General features: G+C 45.9%; 2 protein-coding genes across 6 annotated transcripts in view; both read left to right on the top strand.

The window, feature by feature from the left end:
* Positions 1-8,011, top strand: part of LOC121303082 (ubiquitin-conjugating enzyme E2 D4) — a 10,142-nt gene extending 2,131 nt beyond the window's left edge. Inside the window, exons 3-7 of one of the 3 annotated variants that reach the window (XM_041233503.1) lie at positions 1,156-1,187; positions 1,349-1,426; positions 2,415-2,520; positions 4,634-4,727; positions 5,374-8,011. In XM_041233503.1, the coding sequence (XP_041089437.1) occupies positions 1,156-1,187; positions 1,349-1,426; positions 2,415-2,520; positions 4,634-4,727; positions 5,374-5,419 (356 nt within the window). In that variant the 3' untranslated portion in view covers positions 5,420-8,011. The remainder of the gene's footprint in view (positions 1-1,155; positions 1,188-1,348; positions 1,427-2,414; positions 2,521-4,633; positions 4,728-5,373) is intronic. The other 2 variants (XM_041233504.1, XM_041233505.1) reach the window with 2 other exon arrangements.
* A 1,371-nt stretch (positions 8,012-9,382) lies between these two features.
* Positions 9,383-19,708, top strand: LOC121303081 (drebrin-like protein B). Of its 3 annotated transcripts, none has more exons than XM_041233500.1 (15): positions 9,389-9,511; positions 13,481-13,536; positions 14,372-14,484; positions 14,764-14,838; positions 15,120-15,266; positions 15,719-15,796; positions 16,361-16,512; positions 16,607-16,664; positions 16,766-16,840; positions 17,270-17,381; positions 17,906-18,022; positions 18,391-18,459; positions 18,578-18,687; positions 18,777-18,858; positions 19,239-19,708. In XM_041233500.1, the coding sequence occupies exons 1-15, from the start codon at positions 9,429-9,431 to the stop codon at positions 19,379-19,381; spliced, it is 1,470 nt and encodes a 489-aa protein (XP_041089434.1). In that variant the 5' UTR covers positions 9,389-9,428; the 3' UTR covers positions 19,382-19,708. The 3 variants fall into 3 exon arrangements, with proteins under 3 accessions (XP_041089436.1, XP_041089434.1, XP_041089435.1); XM_041233501.1 differs by lacking the exon at positions 9,389-9,511 and adding an exon at positions 9,546-9,643; XM_041233502.1 differs by lacking the exon at positions 17,906-18,022 and having other exon boundaries at positions 9,383-9,511.
* The last annotated feature ends 236 nt before the right edge of the window (positions 19,709-19,944 follow it).

Below are 19,944 nucleotides of genomic sequence, written 5' to 3'. Positions count from 1 at the left end.
TATGGGTTCAGAATGAATTTTCGTGAGCTGCCCTACTCTCCCAGTTCTAATGTTCTGTCCTCCCCCCTGCACCAAAAGTCATCAAAAGTTTTGCATCTCCTAGAATTTTAGGGTTTAAAACATAATTAAAAAAATATATATATATGTATAAACATTTAGATCTTTTATTTACATGACCGCTAATGGTGAAAGGCTTTTTGGAAGCTGTTTAAGGTGCCTAACTAAAGCACAGAGCGGTCTAATGCGTTCACACGAGCGCCTCGCTGAAACCAGCCTTACGAAGGCACTGAATAGTGATCAAGCAGCGGCACTCCCACACAGCCCTGTGAAACAGTCATCCCTCATAAAACAAGTAAACTAAAAAAGGTTTAACACTAAATCTGCACTTGCTTTACAATGCTTGCTTTCACTGTGCTTTATGACTTTGCTCTGCTTTTACTAGGAGAAACTTTTTTTTTTTTTTTTTTTTTTTTTTGTAAGGGTTATCTGTGCAGTGACAGCTGCACTCGTACAGCAGAAACATGGGTTCATGCTGGCTTGTTTGCACACAAAAAATGGCATCAGTAATTGCCAGGCAAAGATGCGAGGTGGTGCAAATGCTCTTGAAATATATGTCCGAGGCAGCATTCTGAAATGATTTCATTGGGATAAAAAAACAAACAAAAAAACCCTCTTTTCAGAAGCGATGCTCGCTTACTCTGTGTATCTTATTAGCCTTGCTCATGCTTTTTTACCTCCTCTCATCATGGTAACAATGTTGTGTGTGTAGGGGGGGGGGGTTGAGGTCACACCTGTATTTTTAGATTCCAGATATAAAAGCCACAGTTGCAGGCACTCTGCTTGGACGATTGAACCTCTTTAGACTGGCTGAGAGCCGGCAGCGTTTACAGGCGCGCCGATTCAGCTGTTTTTATCCTTATGCTCTTATGCAAATGCATGGGACAGCCTACCAGGCGACGCAGTGGGGTTTAAAACAGTGTGAGCACATAAACAAACGACCATCGTCAAATCAGACACTTCCCGCGCCCACACGGTGTGCTAACAAGGAACAAGCCTTGACTGGCCAGACGGCCTCGTCTCTGAGCAAACGTTTCTTGTGTTGCATCGACTTTTATATGCACTGACGTACCTCCTCTTCTTTTTAATGTGTTTCAGTATTTCACTGGCAGGCGACAATCATGGGGCCGGTATGTAGAAGCAGCGCTTTCCCCCCTCTCTCTCTCTCCCTCTCTCTTTCTCTCTCTGCGTCTATCGCTGTTTCCTTTATTTTTTGCAGCTGTCGCGTTGTGCTTCTCTGTTTCTAATCGTTACCCTTGTGCTGTTTTTTTTTTTTCGTTTTTTCTTTTAGAACGACAGTCCGTACCAAGGTGGGGTTTTCTTTCTGACTATTCACTTTCCTACAGATTACCCTTTCAAACCCCCAAAGGTAAGCCGCTGTAATGACACGGGTCTGTTTCAGCAGCCGTCCTGGGATAGCCAGGGGGGTCTACCAAGCCTGGGGTGTGCTTTTAGATGGGACCTGCAGCTGAGGGGAGGCTAAAGGGAGGGTTTCAATGAAGGGGTACACAAAAAAGGGTCAGTAACATACACCCCCTGCCTCGGCCGCAAATTCAGAGTGAAGGAGGTCATGACTGACATGTACAGAATAAGAAATGGAATCGTTTAATGAAAATTTGACAAGCTGTGTTTTAAGACCTAGATGTCAATAGCATCAAGGTTTACAGTACGTGGAATAACTTTGGTTAGTCTCAAGACGCCCCCCCACTATCCGTTACTTCTCATTAACTATAGAATGCTATATTTAGTCTTTACCGTCACTGGGATCCGCCCTGGAGCTCATTACAGTAACAGAGCGAGTGAGTGTGTTTTACTGGGGGGTGGCATCCTGTTTTCACTGTAGCAAAGGTGCAGTCGCTCAGGGTTTCAAATCAATTTTCCTGTTTGGTTTCTGATTTCTACACCTCAGCAGTAGGAGGTTAGGCTTCATTTGCTGCACAAAAAATCTTTGAAGCTGTATCCCTCTGCACGGCCCGCTCCGATTCGCGCCCCTGTTGATAAAGTTAGGGATTAAATTAATGATTGCATAAGATCAGTCCGAGGTCTGTGAAACTAGCTGTACATATTTTTTTATTTTCCTTGTATTGATGTTTACAAACATTAAAAAGAATACGCTACCCCTTTAATAGGAACAGCTGGGGGAAAGTTTAGCTGAAAATCAACAGCTGTCTCTAGAAAGGATTACCGATCCCCGAAAGCAGCCGAACCAGGATAGAGTTCTTCAGAACGGTTTCTCGTTTACACTGTTCTTAATAGTTGCCGCTTCAGTGAGATGTGTCTATCTGGAGTGCTGTAGGGTTATCAGAGAGCGCTCTCTCGGGGGTCATCGGTGTGTTAACCTCGTGTCCTGGTTTCAGGTGGCGTTCACGACGAAGATCTACCACCCCAATATAAACAGCAACGGTAGCATCTGCCTCGATATCTTGAGGTCGCAGTGGTCTCCAGCACTCACGGTATCAAAAGGTAAGACCCCCCCCCCCCCCCCCCCCCCCCCCTCTCTGCCTGGCCTCGGCGTCGCTTCTCCACTGGGGGGGCCAGTGCAGCCCTTCAGTGGGCCCCTCCCACCACCAAGATTCGAAACAGGCAGCACCTTTACTAAGAGAGCCGCTGGGGTCCTCTGAGCTTACACATCATATAGCTGTAGTGCTGGAACAAAACATTAACCCCTCGCTGGCAGCAGAAATTTAGTTCACATGAAAGGCAGAATGGGGTGCAAATGCACCCCCAAAAAAGTGACCATGTGCACTCCGAAGTAGGGTTTGTCCTGTTTTACCGATCAGTGGAGAGAGAGAGAGAGAGAGAGAGAGAGAGACAGGCAGACAGGCAGACAGAGAAAACCCTCTTCTGGATAGCAGGAACGTGTGTTATTGATTTCAGACGTCATTTATGCATTTATTCCCTTGTGCATCTTCTTCATATATACATACTGTTTGATGAACGAATGCCACCAAGGAAGCATTTGTTTTGAATATTTTTTTCACTTACAATTGGCGATTGTCCACAGAGTGCACTAATTACAAGGTGTGTTTCAGCATTTTAAATTAAACACACGAGGAAACCAGAAACATGGTATTTTCTCACCTTTTTAGTTTTTTTGTATGTAGCAAATATCAGCCTACTCTTTAAAATAACTGGTTGGCTATTTTATTTTTTTAAATGCTTAGATTCTAGTTTATGTGTTTTAATTGATGATATTCTATATATGTATCATGAATCACCCTCAATCTTACTACCCTCTCACATTTCGTGTGTGTGTGTGTATTGAGATGGGTTATGGGATGTTGCTATGGAAACTGAGCTATGCCTTTCTCTGTTATGTGTTGGGGGCTGATATCATGGGCTGATATTTTCAAACCACGCTAAGATCGAAGTAACTGAAGGTCTCCTGAAGCATTCTAGGTTTTTGTGTATAACTTGAATTTTCATCATTAAGAAAATAGGAGTTAATTAAAGACTGGAGTTAACACCTAGAAAATACGGCTCTTGGTTTTTCCTCCCAGAGAAAGACTCGAAGCTTGTGTTTGCGAATGCTGTACTAGCGAGGAAGAGCGTCCGAGAGCTGGGAAGGTTTCTGTTGCATTTACTGTCGGCTTAAACGGCATTTTTTAAATGTTCAAGCTTTTTAACTTGCAGAATCAGGAATGTTTGTTCCCGTTCAGAAAAGGTGTCGTAAGAATTACTTTTTATAAATTGCTGCAGCGTGTGCCTGTGTGTGTAAGGCAGCGTGTACAGCTTTGATTTTTTTTGGTTTTATATGGAAAAGACATTGCACAAACTCAAGCTTATACTGAACACATGTAACACTGTGTTTAAACTCCTATTAACAACCCAATTAAAAAAAACTATATAAATTATGTATCATGTTCAATACCAAGACAAATATAGACCGTCGTTGTTCTTAAAAAAGCTTGGGGTTTGTTTTTTTTTTAGTAAAAGTTGTTTGTGAAAATCAAAGCAGCTGTGCGTTTGTTTCAAGTGGCACGCCACAGGTAGGAGGTGGCAGTGCGTCTGAGCGCTCCTCCTGGAAAAGCAGATCAAAGTTGCTGTCTCAAGTACTGTCCATGTTCCCCCTTCTTAATTGCTCTGCAGTACCTCCTTCCGTTAGAGTGAATGCGTCTCCATCAATACTTTCACTGATTGCTTGCTCCAGATGCAACAATTAGTTGGCAAGCCTGTTACTGATTTTCTGCCACTAAACGAGCCTCGATTTTTGGAGTCACAGGGTCTGGCGACGGCTCCCTCCAGACGGGAAGGTTCGAACGCATGGGGACACTTTTTCCAGTGATGGAGCTTTAGGCTTTCTGTATAAAAAGCACATGGGGTCTAAAGGCTGTAGCAGACCTGGGGTGTAAGTAGATGTGTAACTGTACCGATCACAATGTGCAGGTTGCATTGGTCCTCAGGGGCTACTTGCGTGATGCATAATGAGATCAAGTGATCATTCAGCAGAGGACTTCTTCGCTAAAAGACAGGGGAGGGGTGGGAGTGCATTTCCACATTGATGTCAAGTGAGATACCGACTAATCCTGCAGTGTCTTTAACTCGGTGTGTTTATCTGTTTCTCTCGGCTGCACAGTTCTATTATCCATCTGCTCGCTGCTTTGTGACCCCAACCCAGACGATCCACTGGTCCCAGAGATCGCACACACCTACAAAGCTGACAGGGAAAAGTAAGTGTCCCGAAGAATCTCGCCTTAAAACAACACAAACCTCTATCCTGTAGTGCAGTGGTCGATAAAGCTGGGCCCCTGGGCGCCAGCTGACATTGCACAGAGAAATATTGATCTTGTTACAATCTGTTACTCTCAATTTTTATAAATGTCATGCATTGTCATGTCATTTTACAAGTGGTAGGTTAAATGTCACAAGAGCAAAATTGTCCCTTCTCATGGGGTTCCTGGAGCGGCACACCTGGTAAAGGCACGGCCGAGTGCTGTGCAGGATGACTCATGCAGTCAGGGGAGCGCAGGTTCGTGTCCTGGCTGTGCAAAGTTGCCAGTCTTTGCCGGGGATTCCGCTGGGAGCGTTGCAGTGGCTCTGGCGCTCCTGCTGGTTAGGGAGGCAGTTCCGACAGGGACTGTTCCTCCACACCACGTTATAGCGGACCCTGCTGGCCAGGTGAGCTCAGGCGGACACCTGCAGGGCTGTGAGGGGAATTGGACATTCTAAATTGGGAAGAAAATCGATGGTAAAATAATTGTGTGCTCGTCCTTCGGGCAAATCGTAATTTAAAAGTACAGCAGCAAATCATTTCATATGCAGAATATAAATTGCTAATACCTGTTGCCTTTTTTCTTTTTTTTTTTCTGATTTCAGATATAACAGACTAGCCAGAGAATGGACGCAAAAATATGCAATGTGAAAAAAAAAGAGAGCGTTTTACACACACACACAAACACACACACACACACACACACACAAAAAAATAATAATAAAAAAAACTAAGCAAAAAAAGAAACGACAGCAGATCCTTGAAAGAGAAAATCCAAACTCCAGTGTAAATAAACCCCAGACTGGATGCCGTTTGTTTACCTGGTGCCCCAGTGCCATTTGCAATGACTTTTCTACTCTCAGCTGTGGGGAGAAGATCACACAAAACACAACCTTAGGGGATGAAGACACTGCAGACTGCAAACCCAGAAACACGACTGTGTCTTTTAATATTATTATTGTTATTGTTATTATTATTATTGTTGTTGTTGTACTGTTTACTTTAAAGTATTGAATGCTTAGAGTCTGGGCTAGGAGTTGGAAAGGCTTTAGAAGTTGCCCGCCTCTCCAGTTAAACTGGTACGTTCTTGAACCCTTGGCAATGCGGACAGGGGTATCACAGTATATGCTGTTACTGGAGGCTAGAGCTATCAGTGCTGTGGCAGGCAGGCGTCCTTTTATTTGAGCCACAAATGGAGCTTGCTTGTCACAGTTAATAGGAAGTTTCAGTGAAATGTACTCGAACTCCGCGTTGATGTCATTCTCTGCTGCCAGCAGGAAAAAAGGTGTTTATTTATTTATTTATTTATTGTATCGCAAACAGATTTTTTTTTTTAATAAGGGATTCTCTGCTTTTTTTTATTTTTTAAACCTTTTATCACAGTTCTGTACTATATGCATACCACAGCATATACTGTGCCTCCAAACCGTTGAAAGATATCATAACCAGCGCTTTTAAAAAAAAAAAAAAAAAAAAAACTATCACTCACTTTTTCTTTACCTGCTGTGTGGGCGGGGAGTCAGATAGGGTATTAAAGAGACAGTATCACGCCTTTTTAAAATCCAGACCATGCGAGATGCATTAAAACTTTGCTGTTCTTTTCCTGTCCCTTTGTCCCTCAATTTCAGCCGCAGTCCTGAAGTTAGCATCTTCTTTCAGCCCGTCGGGCAGCGGCCAGGTGCGCTTGCCAGAGTCCCGTGTTTGTTTTCACTGGAGAGAGAGAGAGAGAGAGAGAGCGCGCGTGTTGGGTTCCAGTTCCCCTGTGCTCGCTTTGCAGGCTGTAGCGGGCTGGATGTCTCCTGCAGCCGCCCTGCGGCACCGTACCGCTCGCTCCTGTGGAAACAGCGGTGAAGAGGCCGTTGTGTTTGCACACGGAGACATTTGATTTTGCATAGCTACACTTTGTAATTTTAGAAGCAGTACAATACAGCAGAATATTGAAAAGCAATGGGATAAATAGACTCCACACCATGCATGATACCTGGAGGGTTAAATACAAAGGAATAGCAGATTGTTGCATCATTAACAGAACAGTAAATGACATCACAAGCACATTCATAGATTTTAATAGAAATAAGTGAGTGTAGTTACCATGGCATCAGTAGCCTAGAAATACCCCCACTGTTAGTTTTCAATCACGTTTCCCCTTGATAAAGGTATTACACCTTGCACACGTATTGCAAATAAACTGATTTCTCAGGTATAGCCTTGCAGGAGGCAGGACTCTCTTTATACAGGGAAACAAAGAGAATAGCAAAACACAGGTGAGATGCAATCATGCATAAAGAATGTACGTGCAGCACTGTGAAGGGTTAATCGTGATACTGTCTCTTCAACACCTGCTGCATAGGGAGTGAATTTGCACAGTGTCAAAGTGAACATTTGGGGGAAACGATACAAATAAGGTAAGCGTGAGAATGTAGGCAAATGAGGGAAGAAATTATTATTTTATTTTTTTTTTTTTAAAAGTGCTTGGCTAGTAAATCTGTTTTGTAGCTTCGGTTAGTTCCTCTGACCGGCCTTGTTTTGAGGAATCCTTGCAGAGTTGGAACAGAGGTTCAGAGGCTCAGTGTTTTTTTTAGACTGTTATAAAAGCATGGCCTAACAGGTGACACTGGGAATGTTCAAAAAGCAATTAGACTGTAATGCCAAAGCAGATCCCTTTAGTTGGGGGAACATGGTGTGCTAACTTTAAGTCTTGCTGTCATTGCTCGTCGAGTAATCCATTCCTTCACCACAGTCTTTGCAAGGATTCTTGAAAGCATGGCGGGCTGCTGGAGTAGACCGGCCCCCCACCAAAGCAAAAAAAAAAGGGAGTTCCGACTTTCTCCCACAGCTTTGTCTTTCTACCCGGAGAAATCGGAAACGCAGCTTTGAGCGCATGCTGAAAATCCTAAAAGGGTGCAATGGTTCGGTCAGCCTTTGTTTTGGGCGCGGTTTGGAGTTCTTGAAGGAAGAGCGCTGAGAAACGCAAATCAGGGTTGTTCGTACCACGCTGTCCCTGAAGGCACGTGCGAGCGCATGTTTGTTTGTTTGTTTTCTGCCAGGTGCCAGTGCTGCATTTGAAAGCCCGGTTGATGTCCAGCGATTGAAGACACGAGACACGGACGCCGCTCACTCCTCGTTTACACTTTGATCACGTCGATGCGCTCCCCCAGCGAGGACCTGCAAGAGGAATTTAGCAACAAGAAACTAGAATGTGACAACACTAAATAAATAAATACATCTCCTTTTGTTTTATAAGTACGTTGAACGTTATTTTCCAGCCTGATAGGACTGTGGTGTTATTTAATGCTTCAATGAGAGAATGAGATAGGGAGGCTGTTATACTCTGAACAGCCTCCCTCTGCTCTGTATTGGTGGAGCAGAGAATGAGATAGGGAGGCTCTTGTACTCTCTGAACAGCCTCCCTCTGCTCTGTGCTGGTGGAGCAGAGAAAGAGAAAGGGAGGCTCTTATACTCTCTGAACAGCCTCCCTCCGCTCTGTGCTGGTGGAGCAGAGAATGAGATAGGGAGGCTCTTGTACTCTCTGAACAGCCTCCCTCTGCTCTGTGTTGGTGGAGCAGAGAATGAGATAGGGAGGCTCTTGTACTCTCTGAACAGCTTCCCTCTGCTGTGTTGGTGGAGCAGAGAATGAGATAGGGAGGCTCTTGTACTCTCTGAACAGCCTCCCTCTGCTCTGTGTTGGTGGAGCAGAGAATGAGATAGGGAGGCTCTTGTACTCTCTGAACAGCCTCCCTTTGCTCTGTGTTGGTGGAGCAGAGAATGAGATAGGGAGGCTGTTATACTCTAAACAGCCTCCCTCTGCTCTGTGTTGGTGGAGCAGAGAATGAGATAGGGAGGCTGTTATACTCTGAACCACATCCACACCTCCCTGCCTCCCTCCCTCCCGTACAGAAGTCGATGCGGAGAGGAAAGCGACTGTCCGACTCCAATGCATTTCAATGCACAATGCATCTCCAAAAACAGGGCGAGCCACGGCGCTGTGTGCGGCTGTTTCTCTTACCAGTTCGTGCTGGACTTCCCGTCCACCACCTCATTGTAAGCTGCCTGCAGCGCCGCGCCGTTTTTGCTCAAGTTCACAGACATGGTTATATCTGCCTGCAATCCACACAGAAATGCTTGCAGTACAGGGGAGGGAATCGACAGATACTTACAGGAAGCGAGTGAATCAAGCACAAACACACACACAACACGGCTTAGCCTTTAATTTTTTTCTTAAACTGGTGCCCTCTCAAGGACTGGAGGAGAACCTAGCTAAACTATATTTGTTTTACTGTATGATCCTGGGAAAAAAAAACTGCTGCATCTCCCCATTCGACAGTAAATACAGAGCCATGAGCGTGTAGTGCAGTGATAGCATTGCTACTGCAGAACCAGACTCTTATACTCTGTGAACAGCCTCCCTCTGCTCTGTATTGGTGCCTGGTTGTTGGTTCTGCACTAGCAATGCTATAACTGCACCACATACAGTAAAACAAATATAGTTTAGCTAGGTTCTCCTCCAGTCCTTGAGAGGGCACCAGTTTAAGAAAAAAATTAAAGGCTAAGCCGTGTTGTGTGTGTGTTTGTGCTTGATTCACTCGCTTCCTGTAAGTATCTGTCGATTCCCTCCCCTGTACTGCAAGCATTTCTGTGAGGATTGCAGGCAGATATAACCATGTCTGTGAACTTGAGCAAAAACGGCGCGGCGCTGCAGGCAGCTTACAATGAGGTGGTGGACGGGAAGTCCAGCACGAACTGGTAAGAGAAACAGCCGCACACAGCGCCGTGGCTCGCCCTGTTTTTGGAGATGCATTGTGCATTGAAATGCATTGGAGTCGGACAGTCGCTTTCCTCTCCGCATCGACTTCTGTACGGGAGGGAGGTGTGGATGTGGGTGAAAACAGGGAGTTTGGATGTGGCTGAAATTAAAAATCGAATATATAATATAGATATATACGGAACCTTTAATTAGTATGTCTTACAGAATTCAGCGAATTTGCATTAAGATATCTATTAGAACTAGCTACGTATTGTATCCAGATATATCCATATCTATCTATCTATATATATATATATATATATATATATATATATATATATATATATATATATATATATATATGCATTTTAAGTAGGAACAGAAGTGCTTTGTGGGCTTACCTGATTTTGAAACAAAATATTTCCGGCTTGCATTTTTTTGCACAGTTCTTTTTTTTCACGTGTTTTTAAACGAGCTGTTTAATTATTAATACAAAAAAAAAAACCCACCGAGGCGAGTTTGGTTAGTCAGTTAGGACGCGTTGTTGAATCTTCATTGTAGTTTTTATGTTTTAATTGTATTTCTGCTTTACTTTTAATTGTGCGAATATTGCTGTCTAGTCAGTCGAGCCTGCGGTGCGCAAACCTCAAATTAATTAATACAAATTTAAAACAAAACAAAAGATGAATAAACACAGAGATACAGCGAACTTGTAATAGCCGAGGTCGTGTTTTTGTTGGTTTACCGAATAAACAAACACGTAAAATACAATAAATCAAATTATCAAAGGACAGTGACGCGTTCCGCTTGCCCAGTTTAGACCACATCCCAGGAAAGTACTAGAATTTACTAATCGCGATATCCGAACCGAACCGAACCGCACCGGACCGCCTGCCCAGCCCACGCCAGTAATAGCACCGCGTCTCGACCAGCAGAGGATGGCGCTTGACTGTTTGTTGTGATTGACACAGGTGTTGCATAAGCATTTAAGTTTTTATTTTACCTCGACTTGATATCCGAAGTAGACACGGTGCATCTTACCGTGTGCGCTTCAGGGACGCGAAACAAGACTAGCCCTGCTCCACAGCCCCTTCACACATTCCAGGTTGAAATACCGGTTTGAGCCCCAGGCGTGTCTCTTTATTAAACTCGGGGAAAGTAAAACCAGGAACGGATCGAACTGCTATGCAATGGAAGGTTTATTTCCATCCCTGCACTTTGCTGTTTGCAGTTAGGCAACTGAAACAGGCTGTATTTGAAGTGGGATGTATTATAAACGCAAACGTTTGTGTTGTAGGTGGTATCCTGTATCCTGGATAATAGTTAAGTTAAATTCTATTCCAGTTTATTTTAATCTAAGTACAGAGGGAGTGAGGTGGAGAGAGGGACCTGTCCAAGTGTAACTCCCCAGACCAAGTACGTGTGTGGAATTAAATCACATTCACTTAGTGTTCTCGTGTTCATTAGGGTTCTTAACAGTGTGTGATAATTAACCTCAGTATAACCGCATGGGGATAGTGCAGTCATTCTACAGTCTGGCAGTCCACAGTCTCTGTGTATTGCATTGAAATGTAGCTAATATTAAACAGATGTTTTTGACTAAAAGTCTTCCTCTGTGTTTCCTGTAATAAACACACATTATAGCCGAATGCAGTCTGAAATGTGTGATAAATGCTTAGTGCAGATCGATGCCAATTCAAGAGAGTTGTGGTGTTCACCATGTGGACTCTAACCAGAATGACGTTGGTTACAGTGTTACAGGATATCCACGCTTTGAAATGCAGAGGTAATAGAAAAACCTCCCATAACAGTGTCAGCAGCGTGTGAAAGTCCGTCGGCACTTTCATTATTGCTCGATCAGAGGTTGCTGTCTTGGAGAAGCACCTACAAACCGAGCATCTCCTCTCATCCCTCTCTCGCCGAGTCGGTCGGGTCGACTGTCTTGCTGAATTGAAACAGGCAGATGCGTGTTTTTCGATTTCGAAAATCCTTAAGTTTTAGAAAGAGTGCAAACAACAGCAGGAGCGACAGATTTATCTTTTAATTTGCCCCTCGGCTGGTGACTCGTTTAGGAGGAGCACTTGAGCTGTCAGCAGCATTGAATTCAAAAGAAGACGATGCACTTGAAAAATGCATCCGATCTCTGTCAAAACAACCAGAAAGAAAAAAAAAAAAAAAGAACTTGTGGAGATATCGTGTAATTGGTAATGCCAAAAACAAACCTACAAACACCCCGAGTAATATTAAACTGTTACCCTCACCAGTCACAAACAGTGATTGTCTGCGCAGCAGAGGAGCAAAATAAATGTAGCTTTATTTAAAACTGGTGTAAAGCGAGCGCCTCTCGCCTGTGGTTTGAACAGCTACATTAAGCTAACCCTCAGCGGATCGTAGCGGCAGGTGTTTCTCAGAAATGAAGAGCTCTGAGTGGAAGGAGTGGAGCCGCATCAAGCCTGGCTGAGGTGTCGCTGTGCTCAGAAAGGCTGTCTCACAAGCAGGATGGACACAATGCGTGGGCTGCTGCTGCTGCAGGAGCTTGAGGGCCCGCTGAGAAAAGCAGCCAAGCCTGTATGCAAAGATGGGTGAACGACTCCACTCTGCTCCCCTTTTAAGGTGTTAATTATGCTTCATAAGGGGCGCCTATCCCAGGCAGACGGTTGCACGGCGCATAAAAAGATCACTGCTTGCCCGCAGATGTAATTGGCATTCGGCTACATTTGCATGCTATCAAGATGTGACTGTTATCAGAAACGCTCACAAACAGGTAAGGCCTTGTGGTGGCCACACTAAATACAGGATGAGCAATCCCTTTGTACCGCTTAGTGAAAGGAGCGTCGGGGTGGTTTAGTGTAATCACTGTGTGCCCCCAGGCAGGGCCAGCGCAGGAGCATCTCAACAGAGCAACACCAATACAAAGAGAGACTGACGCAAACCAGACTCAGCAAAATGACAATAACGTCACATTCCAAACAATTACTATAAATCCAGAAATAAATAAATATATAATGCAGCTCTGTCTAGAAGCTGAGCATCCTCTACATGGATTGACAGTTATAAAAATCAATAGATGTACATAATTTTAGATCTTTCATTTAACATCATGTAATCAAACTAAAATATGAAACCGCAAAAGTGTACCGGAAGCCGTAATAGCAGTGAGGTATTTCCTGTTAGATTTCAAAAAATCATTTGGCCGGTTTTTCGTGAAGTATCTGGGAAACACACCGCTTTGGAGTTAATTCAAAATGCTAGCGTAATGTTGTTCAGCAGCTTTCACTAGACTTCACGAAGCAAAAGGAGTTGATTCTGTAGGGTGTGGCAGAGTAGGGGGAGGAAAGATGTAGTCCTGGGGTTTGGTGCAGGACTACATCCCCCAGAATGCCATGGGGTTGGAGCAGAGCCAGAAGGGGAATCACCTGGCTGTAGTTTCCATAGAAACAGTTGCTGGTAATAAAGGAGGCAGGTGTGTATAAAGCAGCTCTTGGTCTGTGCGAAGGCTAAGTCTCGTGGAGAGACCGGAGTGCAGACTGTGAAAGGTATAGTGATACTTGCAAAGTGTGGATGTGTTTTGTTGAACCGGTAAACAGCATAGCTGTCCAGTGATAACTAGAAAACTTAGAGTTTAGTTAGTACTCCTGGATGGAGTTAGTTTTGTGTTTTCATGAATAAATATACAGGCCCTGCCCTGTTGAAATATATCTGGGGTCCAGTGTTTGTTTTCACAAGAAGAAAGTGTGAACACTCCTGAGAGTGACAAAGCTTACCCCACTTTGTCCCATGGGTGATGCCAAACCTGACTGCGGCACCGTCCAGAGGTGATGAAGCATAGTCCCCTGCAGCTCTAACCGTGAGGCCACGGCGTCTCCCAGTACAGTGACCACTGTAGTTTATCAAGCCTGACATCTGTGTTTCACATGGATGCTTTGACAGTGATTAAACGTTTACTGGGCGTGTGTTCCTTTCTGCAGGGCTCTGTTTACGTACGAGGGGAACAGCAATGACATTCGACTGGCAGAGAAAGGAGGTGAGTGGTGATGTTTGTGGGGGGGCTGGACACAAAATTAGAAACACTGTCAATGTGAACTGGGCAGCGTCCGTCCTGCATAAGGGGTATATCCTGTCGTGAAGGTTTTTTAAACCCCAGCTCAGACCTCCATCCTCCACTGATGAAGACGACACAGACCTGTACTGTCAGACTGTCTGCAGTTTGTAATGTTGAAATAATAATAATAATAAGATTTGTTCTGACTGTGTCTGGATACTGTGGCGTGACGTGGATTTGATATTCGTCAGAGCATGTTCCAGGAGAAAAACGTTGTGCTTCTCTCAAAAGCATTCTGTTATAAACCCATAGTCTGTCGCTTCCAGCTCCCTCGGAGATTCTGCTAATGGGCCCTTTCATTATCGCCCTAGCCGGGCTCAATAGAGCAGTTTGGATAAAGCGCACAGTGCAGGAGGCATGCATTTCTGTTTTAAAATGTGCTGCTTTTAAGCTGAAGGAAGTTTCTGTTCTCTCTGCCCAGCGTAGCAGTAGATATATAATAACAATACATATTTGCCGTGATGTTTCTTTCAAAGCTGGACATGTGAGCTGTGTGTAACGAATACAGTGCAGCTGTTTTGTGAGCTGCAATCAATTTAATCATTTTAAAGACTATGTTGAAAACGCTTAATAGTTCAATAGCTGTAGGGCTTGTTGCGTGTAACTGGGGGAAAAACTGTTGTAATGCTGCCCCTTAAAAATTGCATTCTTCATTTTATTTCTTAAATGTGTGCTTTTAAAAAAAATGTGCGCGTCAAGCGATGGTCCAGGAGCAGGTTTGGTGCTGTAAGCTGACTGGGGTCTGCCTGTGTTTCAGACGGGGGTTTGGAGGAGATGGTGGAGGAGCTGAACAGTGGGAAGGTGATGTACGCTTTCTGTAGGGTACAGGACCCCAACTCCGGCCTGCCCAAGTACGTCCTCATCAACTGGGTATGTATCGAATGCAGAAAGGGGGTGCCGGCCACTAGACTGGAAAGCTGAGGGAACACGAAATCGCTTTGTGGCTTTGAACTTGGTTTGAGGAGACTAGGGTTCAGGCCACGGCACACCAAGAGAGACTTGGGGGGGGGGGGGGGGGGGGGGTTTGATTCAGCAACCTTACCCTCACAGTGGCTTCTGTTCCCTCAGCTTTAGTGATTCTGAGCTGTCTGACTCGGTGTGCGATTGCTACAGACTGATCCTGCCTGCTGTGTGTGCGGTTTGTTACAGACTGGTGAAGGAGTGAAGGATTCCAGGAAAGGACTCTGTGCCAATCACGTCAGCTCCATGGCCAACTTCCTGAAGGTATCGTCCTCCAGACCACAACAACCAATCAAAGCACAGCACAGCAGGGTTCTACTCGTTCTACAGATCAGTGGGATTCGGGTTACTTCAAAACCACCGACCAGACAGCTGAACCTACAGCACAGGAAGTGACCAGCTACCAGCAAGCTGCAGCCACCTTTTTAATCTATAGAGCATTTGAATTAAAGTACAGAAAAAAAAAAGCTAGCTAAGAACCAAAAATCAAAAGTAAGAAAAGGGATTTCAGAGCCACGCTCCAGCCCTGTCTCTCTCTCTCTCAGGGCGCTCACGTCACCATCAATGCCCGCTCCGACGACGATGTGGAACCCGAGGCCGTCATGCAGAAAGTAGCCAAGGCGTCCGGGGCCAACTACAGCTTTCACAAGGAGTCGGACCGCTTTCGGGACGCCGGTCCCCAGGGGCCCGTGGTGAGCGCTGCCCCGCGGGCGCAGGGAGGGGCCAGAGCACGCGTGTGGAAGTGTCATGTTTTGTGTCCGTGTAGCGGAGGTGCTCGCTTTACGCGTTTCACGTTACGCAAACGCAACACAAAACTCAAAATAAAAAAAAAAAACCTCTGTACGTGAAACCTGCCCTCTGAGCTCCGGCACAACTCTCTCAGCTAGGGGGCGCTCGTTCGGAGCCAAAGCAATAAGCCAAGACCAGAAACACTTTGTTTTAGCGAAACGTTTATCCATTGTCAAAAAAAAAAAAAAAAAAAAAAAAAAAAAAAAAAAAAAAAAAAAAAAAAAAAGTGTGCTGCTGGCCATTATTACAACATTGCACAACTGTTTGTCTACAAGACTACAAAGTTTCTTTAGTTTAACTTCAATGTGTCTTCTCTCCCCTGTGTGTGTGTGTGTGTGTGCGCGTGTTTGGGTAGGGCTCGGTGTACCAGAAGACCAATGCCATGTCTGAAATCAAGCAGACCAACAAGGACACCTTCTGGGCACAGACTGAGGTAAGAGAGCATTCCCAACCCTGCGCTGCAGAGGAGGGTGGAGATAAAAGCCCAGCATTTTAAGAAATGCACAAATGACAATCAAAAAAAAAAAAAAAAATCCCCAATGTATTCACAGTGACACAAAACCGACAGGTTATATTCTGTTGATGTAAGTTTCCTGTATTTCTCATTGCTATTCATTAAGAACATCACCCAGAAACCGAGGCTGAAACATTCTAGCATGCAGCCCAGCTACTGAGCTTTGAGATTTGTAAACCTTTCAAACTTACTCTGACACGTTCATTAAAATCGCTGTGTAATTCCCATAGCCTCGTCTGCTGCTTCTAATCCCAAAACTGCAAACCCGAAATGACAAAACCGAAGCGTTTGTGGGTTTTTTTTGTTTTTTCTCTACGCGGTGTGCATTTCCAGTAGTATGCAGAACTGTCATTGTTCAATATAAGGAGTTTGAATGCAGTTCTTAATGGCCTGAAGCTGGCGGAGGCGGGGGGGGATGGTGGAGCAGGATGCCCATCGCTGGGTCTCTGAGCTCGGGGGTTGTAACGGGGCCTGTCTCTGCAGAGGGACGAGGAGAAGCGGCGCCTGGAGGAGCGGAGCAAGGACACACAGGAGCGGGAGCGGCTGGACCGGGAGAGACGAGCCCGGGAGCAGCAGGAGGTGGTGGAGAGGGAGCGGAGAGACAAGGAGCGGGCCAGTCAGATCGACCAGCAGAAGTGAGTAACTGCCCAGGGGTGCCAGGGAGGTGGGGAGGCGTGCCTCTCGCCCAGGCTGCACTGACCCTGCGCTCTCTCTCTCTCTCTCTCTCAGGGTGCAGCAGCAGCAGCAGCAGGAAGCAGGCAGCCGCCAGCAGGAGACACAGCAGCGGGTGAGTCTTGCGTTGGTTCTTGGATTTTCCCCTCCCTGTTTGTCTGGAAGTTTGCCTCGGTTTGGCTGTTGTACTAACACTGGTGCATTTGCAATTCCCAGGAGGAATATGAGAGGGAGCAGCAGGCTGCACGGAGGCCAGGCTTCCAGCGAGGTGCGTCTGTGGAGAAGGCAAACGTGAGTATTTGTTCTCAAACTTGGCATCCGCAGTTTCGTCTTTTGACCACCAGACGGCACTGCAAACTCAGAACAAGCACATTTGGGTAGTGTTAACTCCAGACTGTCATTTTGTATGTTTTTTTGCAAATAAAAAAACTTGAGAGACCTGGGTTGTATTGCTTGGTTTTAGTTTTGCAAAGACCGTTTAACGACCAGACAGCAATCAGGGGGGCTTTATTGCTTAAATAACAATTTAGAAATACAAAAAGAAACTGAGGTCCAGTGTTTTCAGCAATTTCACTCAAATTTAGCACTGTTCAGTGCTAAAGAAACATTTTAAATACAATTTCTTTCTGTGTAGTAGTGGGGGTAGGGGTCCTGCAGAGTGCAGGAAATGCTTTGCATGTTTCGTTGTGTCTAACTGCAATGCCCCTCGGTGTCCTGCAGGAGGCAGCCTCGCTGATCTCCCAGCGCTCGCAGAATCCTCGGGACATGTTCAAGCAGAAGGAGAGAGCCATGGCCAGCGAGCCCAGAGACTCCCCAGACAGCCCACAGCCGGGTGAGTGAGCGGGGACCCCCAACACGTTGCAGGAAACCAAGATCATGCAAAGACAGCCCTCGAATCCCACCTTTTAATGTAGGCTTCTGGAGATCACCCCTTACTGGCCAGGCCACCCATTGAACTCAAAGCAGTCACCTGCAGGTTTGTCCTGTGTCCACTAGGGGTCAGTAGCGCACCGACATCCACTGTCAGTCTTTATGATCTTCTGTTGCTGTAATTGAGTTTTTAGCCTTTAATGTTAATGTCTATAAATAAGTTTCTTTTAGTTTTTTTTTCTATAAAGATTGCATAAGAATATCCTATGTTTTGAATGCATGCTTTGTTTTTCTTGTTTTGCTTGCACAGTTACTCTGTATTTGTTTGTTGCTCTTTCTCTGTCTAGCTACCAAGCTGGGAGAGGTTTGATCCCTAACTGTGTGTGTTTGTGCTGCTGTGATTGGAGTCCATGCTGCAATTGCCTCTCCCGTGTGCCTGATGGCCCCTCTCTCGCTCCCTCTCGCTCCCTCTCTCTCTTTCTCTAGGAAAGCTCAGGAGCCCCTTCTTCTCCAGACAGTCCAGTGACCCGGAGCCACCCCTGTCCCCCCATCGCCAGGCCTCGCCCCTCCATGCCACACCCGCCTCGCCCGTGCGCGCTGCAGGTCTGCCGCCTGTCTGTCTGCATGCTTCCCAGGGACGGCAGTGAGACTCCCGCTGCATAGCAGTGTGATCCATTCCTGGTTTTACTGCAATAAGACACACCTTGTTACAGATCTTCTGGGGCTAATCAAGCTTGTAGTAAAACCTGGAGTGGGTGAAGCGGCTATGCAATAGGAGTCTTATTTCCGTCCCTGCTGTCTGTGTTGAGTGAGGGGCCCCCAGTCTCCTCTCTCTGCCTGCATTCCCAGCAGAAGCTTGAATGAGTTTGCAAACCCTTTTAGCCCTAGCTGTAGTCCGGGAGAGTGGAGCTGGGGTCCTCTAACAGCCCTGCCGTTTCCGGAGGGCTGACTGTCCCTTTGTCTCTGTCTAGTGCCCAGCGTTCTGGACCAAGCCCGCTCCCAGTGTGAACCTGAAGGTCCAGCTCAGCAGGATCTGAAAGGTGGGTTCAGCTCATCTTGTATACTGAAGACCGCAGTCCGTGAGATAAGCTGTTTTGAAAACCACCACCCTGGTCGTGGGTGAAATGCCACTGACCCGGTGCTTTGTTTCCGCTCCAGAGAACAGCAGCCCCAGCCAGCGTGCGTCCCAGCCGAGCCCGCCCGCAGACCTGTACGAGGATGTAGCGGGACAGGAGGAGCCGGAGAACCTGTACGAGGAGCCCCCTCAGGTGGGACCCCGGTCCGGAGAGGGATGCGGGGAGGGAGGGGGGCGGGGTGCAGTGAGCTGCAGTGTGACCCGTCTCTTTGTTTCGCTCAGGTGGAGGAGGCGAGCGCAGTGTCAGAGGAGCCGGCCGCTGTGAAGGGGGTGTGCGCGCGGGCGCTGTACGATTACCAGGCTGGTAGGTGCTCCACTCTGCAGCTCGTCCTGCTGGAAAGCCAAACTTAATGTTGCTGCTCTTATCGTTGAAACGTCCCAAATGTTAGAATATAACGCAACGAGAACTCACTTTGGTTATCGCGTTCCAGTTATTATCACAGCACTGATTTCCACCTAACGCCAGGGAAATAAAACCTTGATACAAGGTGGGTGGTACTTAAGTAAGCTGCTGTACAGAACTTGGATGTTCTGAATGATGCTAATTATAGTATGGAGAAAACACAATTGAACTGATCTGTAAATCTTGTCTGAATATGTCTTCGCACCGCTGTGGGTGTAGGGTTAGTGGCTTCAACTATTTATTGATTTTATTGATTGATTTTATTGATTGATTTCTTGCAGCGGATGACACAGAGATCTCCTTCGACCCCGACGACATCATCACAGAGATTGAAATGATTGACGAGGGCTGGTGGCGCGGCTACGCCCCGGATGGGCGCTTCGGAATGTTCCCAGCCAATTACGTGGAGATCCTGGATGCCTGAACATGCACCCCCCTCCCCAGAACCTGAAGACCCAATCACAGGGAGGCTGAGGATAGGCTTGCACAAATGACCGAAAAAAAGAAAAAAAAACAATACAAAAAAAATGAATCTGTTGGTTACTATGGGACCAAACGATAGACCAGTCCTTGGGGAGCCCTAATTTAATAATGAGGACCGATTAAACCATAGTTGCCCTGGGGTCCGCATTGAATGCAACGCCTGAGCACGACAAAGATAACAATTGTATGGCTTTTAAAACAACTTCCTTTCTTGAATATCAAGCTTTTATTGAAACCGTCGAAATCTAAAAACTCAATCTGAAACCAATTTGCTTCCTTTTAGTTTTTTTTTAGGCTGCTATAAATTGTTTGCTTTCTCTCGGAAAATAATGCCGTTTGGGCTCAGAGCGGAGCCCGCAGTGTCTAGTCTGTGGAAAGGAGGCACTCTGTTTTATAATAGCTTTATTCCTGGATAAGGAATGAGTAACACAGCTAACGAAGTGTCCAGTTTTGACGAGTGACCTTCTCAAACAGCGTTGCGACCTTTCTCTACTAGACTAAGAA

This window comes from Polyodon spathula, chromosome 31 (genome assembly GCF_017654505.1).
Source record: "Polyodon spathula isolate WHYD16114869_AA chromosome 31, ASM1765450v1, whole genome shotgun sequence".
Lineage (NCBI taxonomy): Eukaryota > Metazoa > Chordata > Actinopteri > Acipenseriformes > Polyodontidae > Polyodon > Polyodon spathula.
Note: the sequence above shows the minus strand (reverse complement) of the source record. Positions and strands in the feature narration are given on the sequence as shown.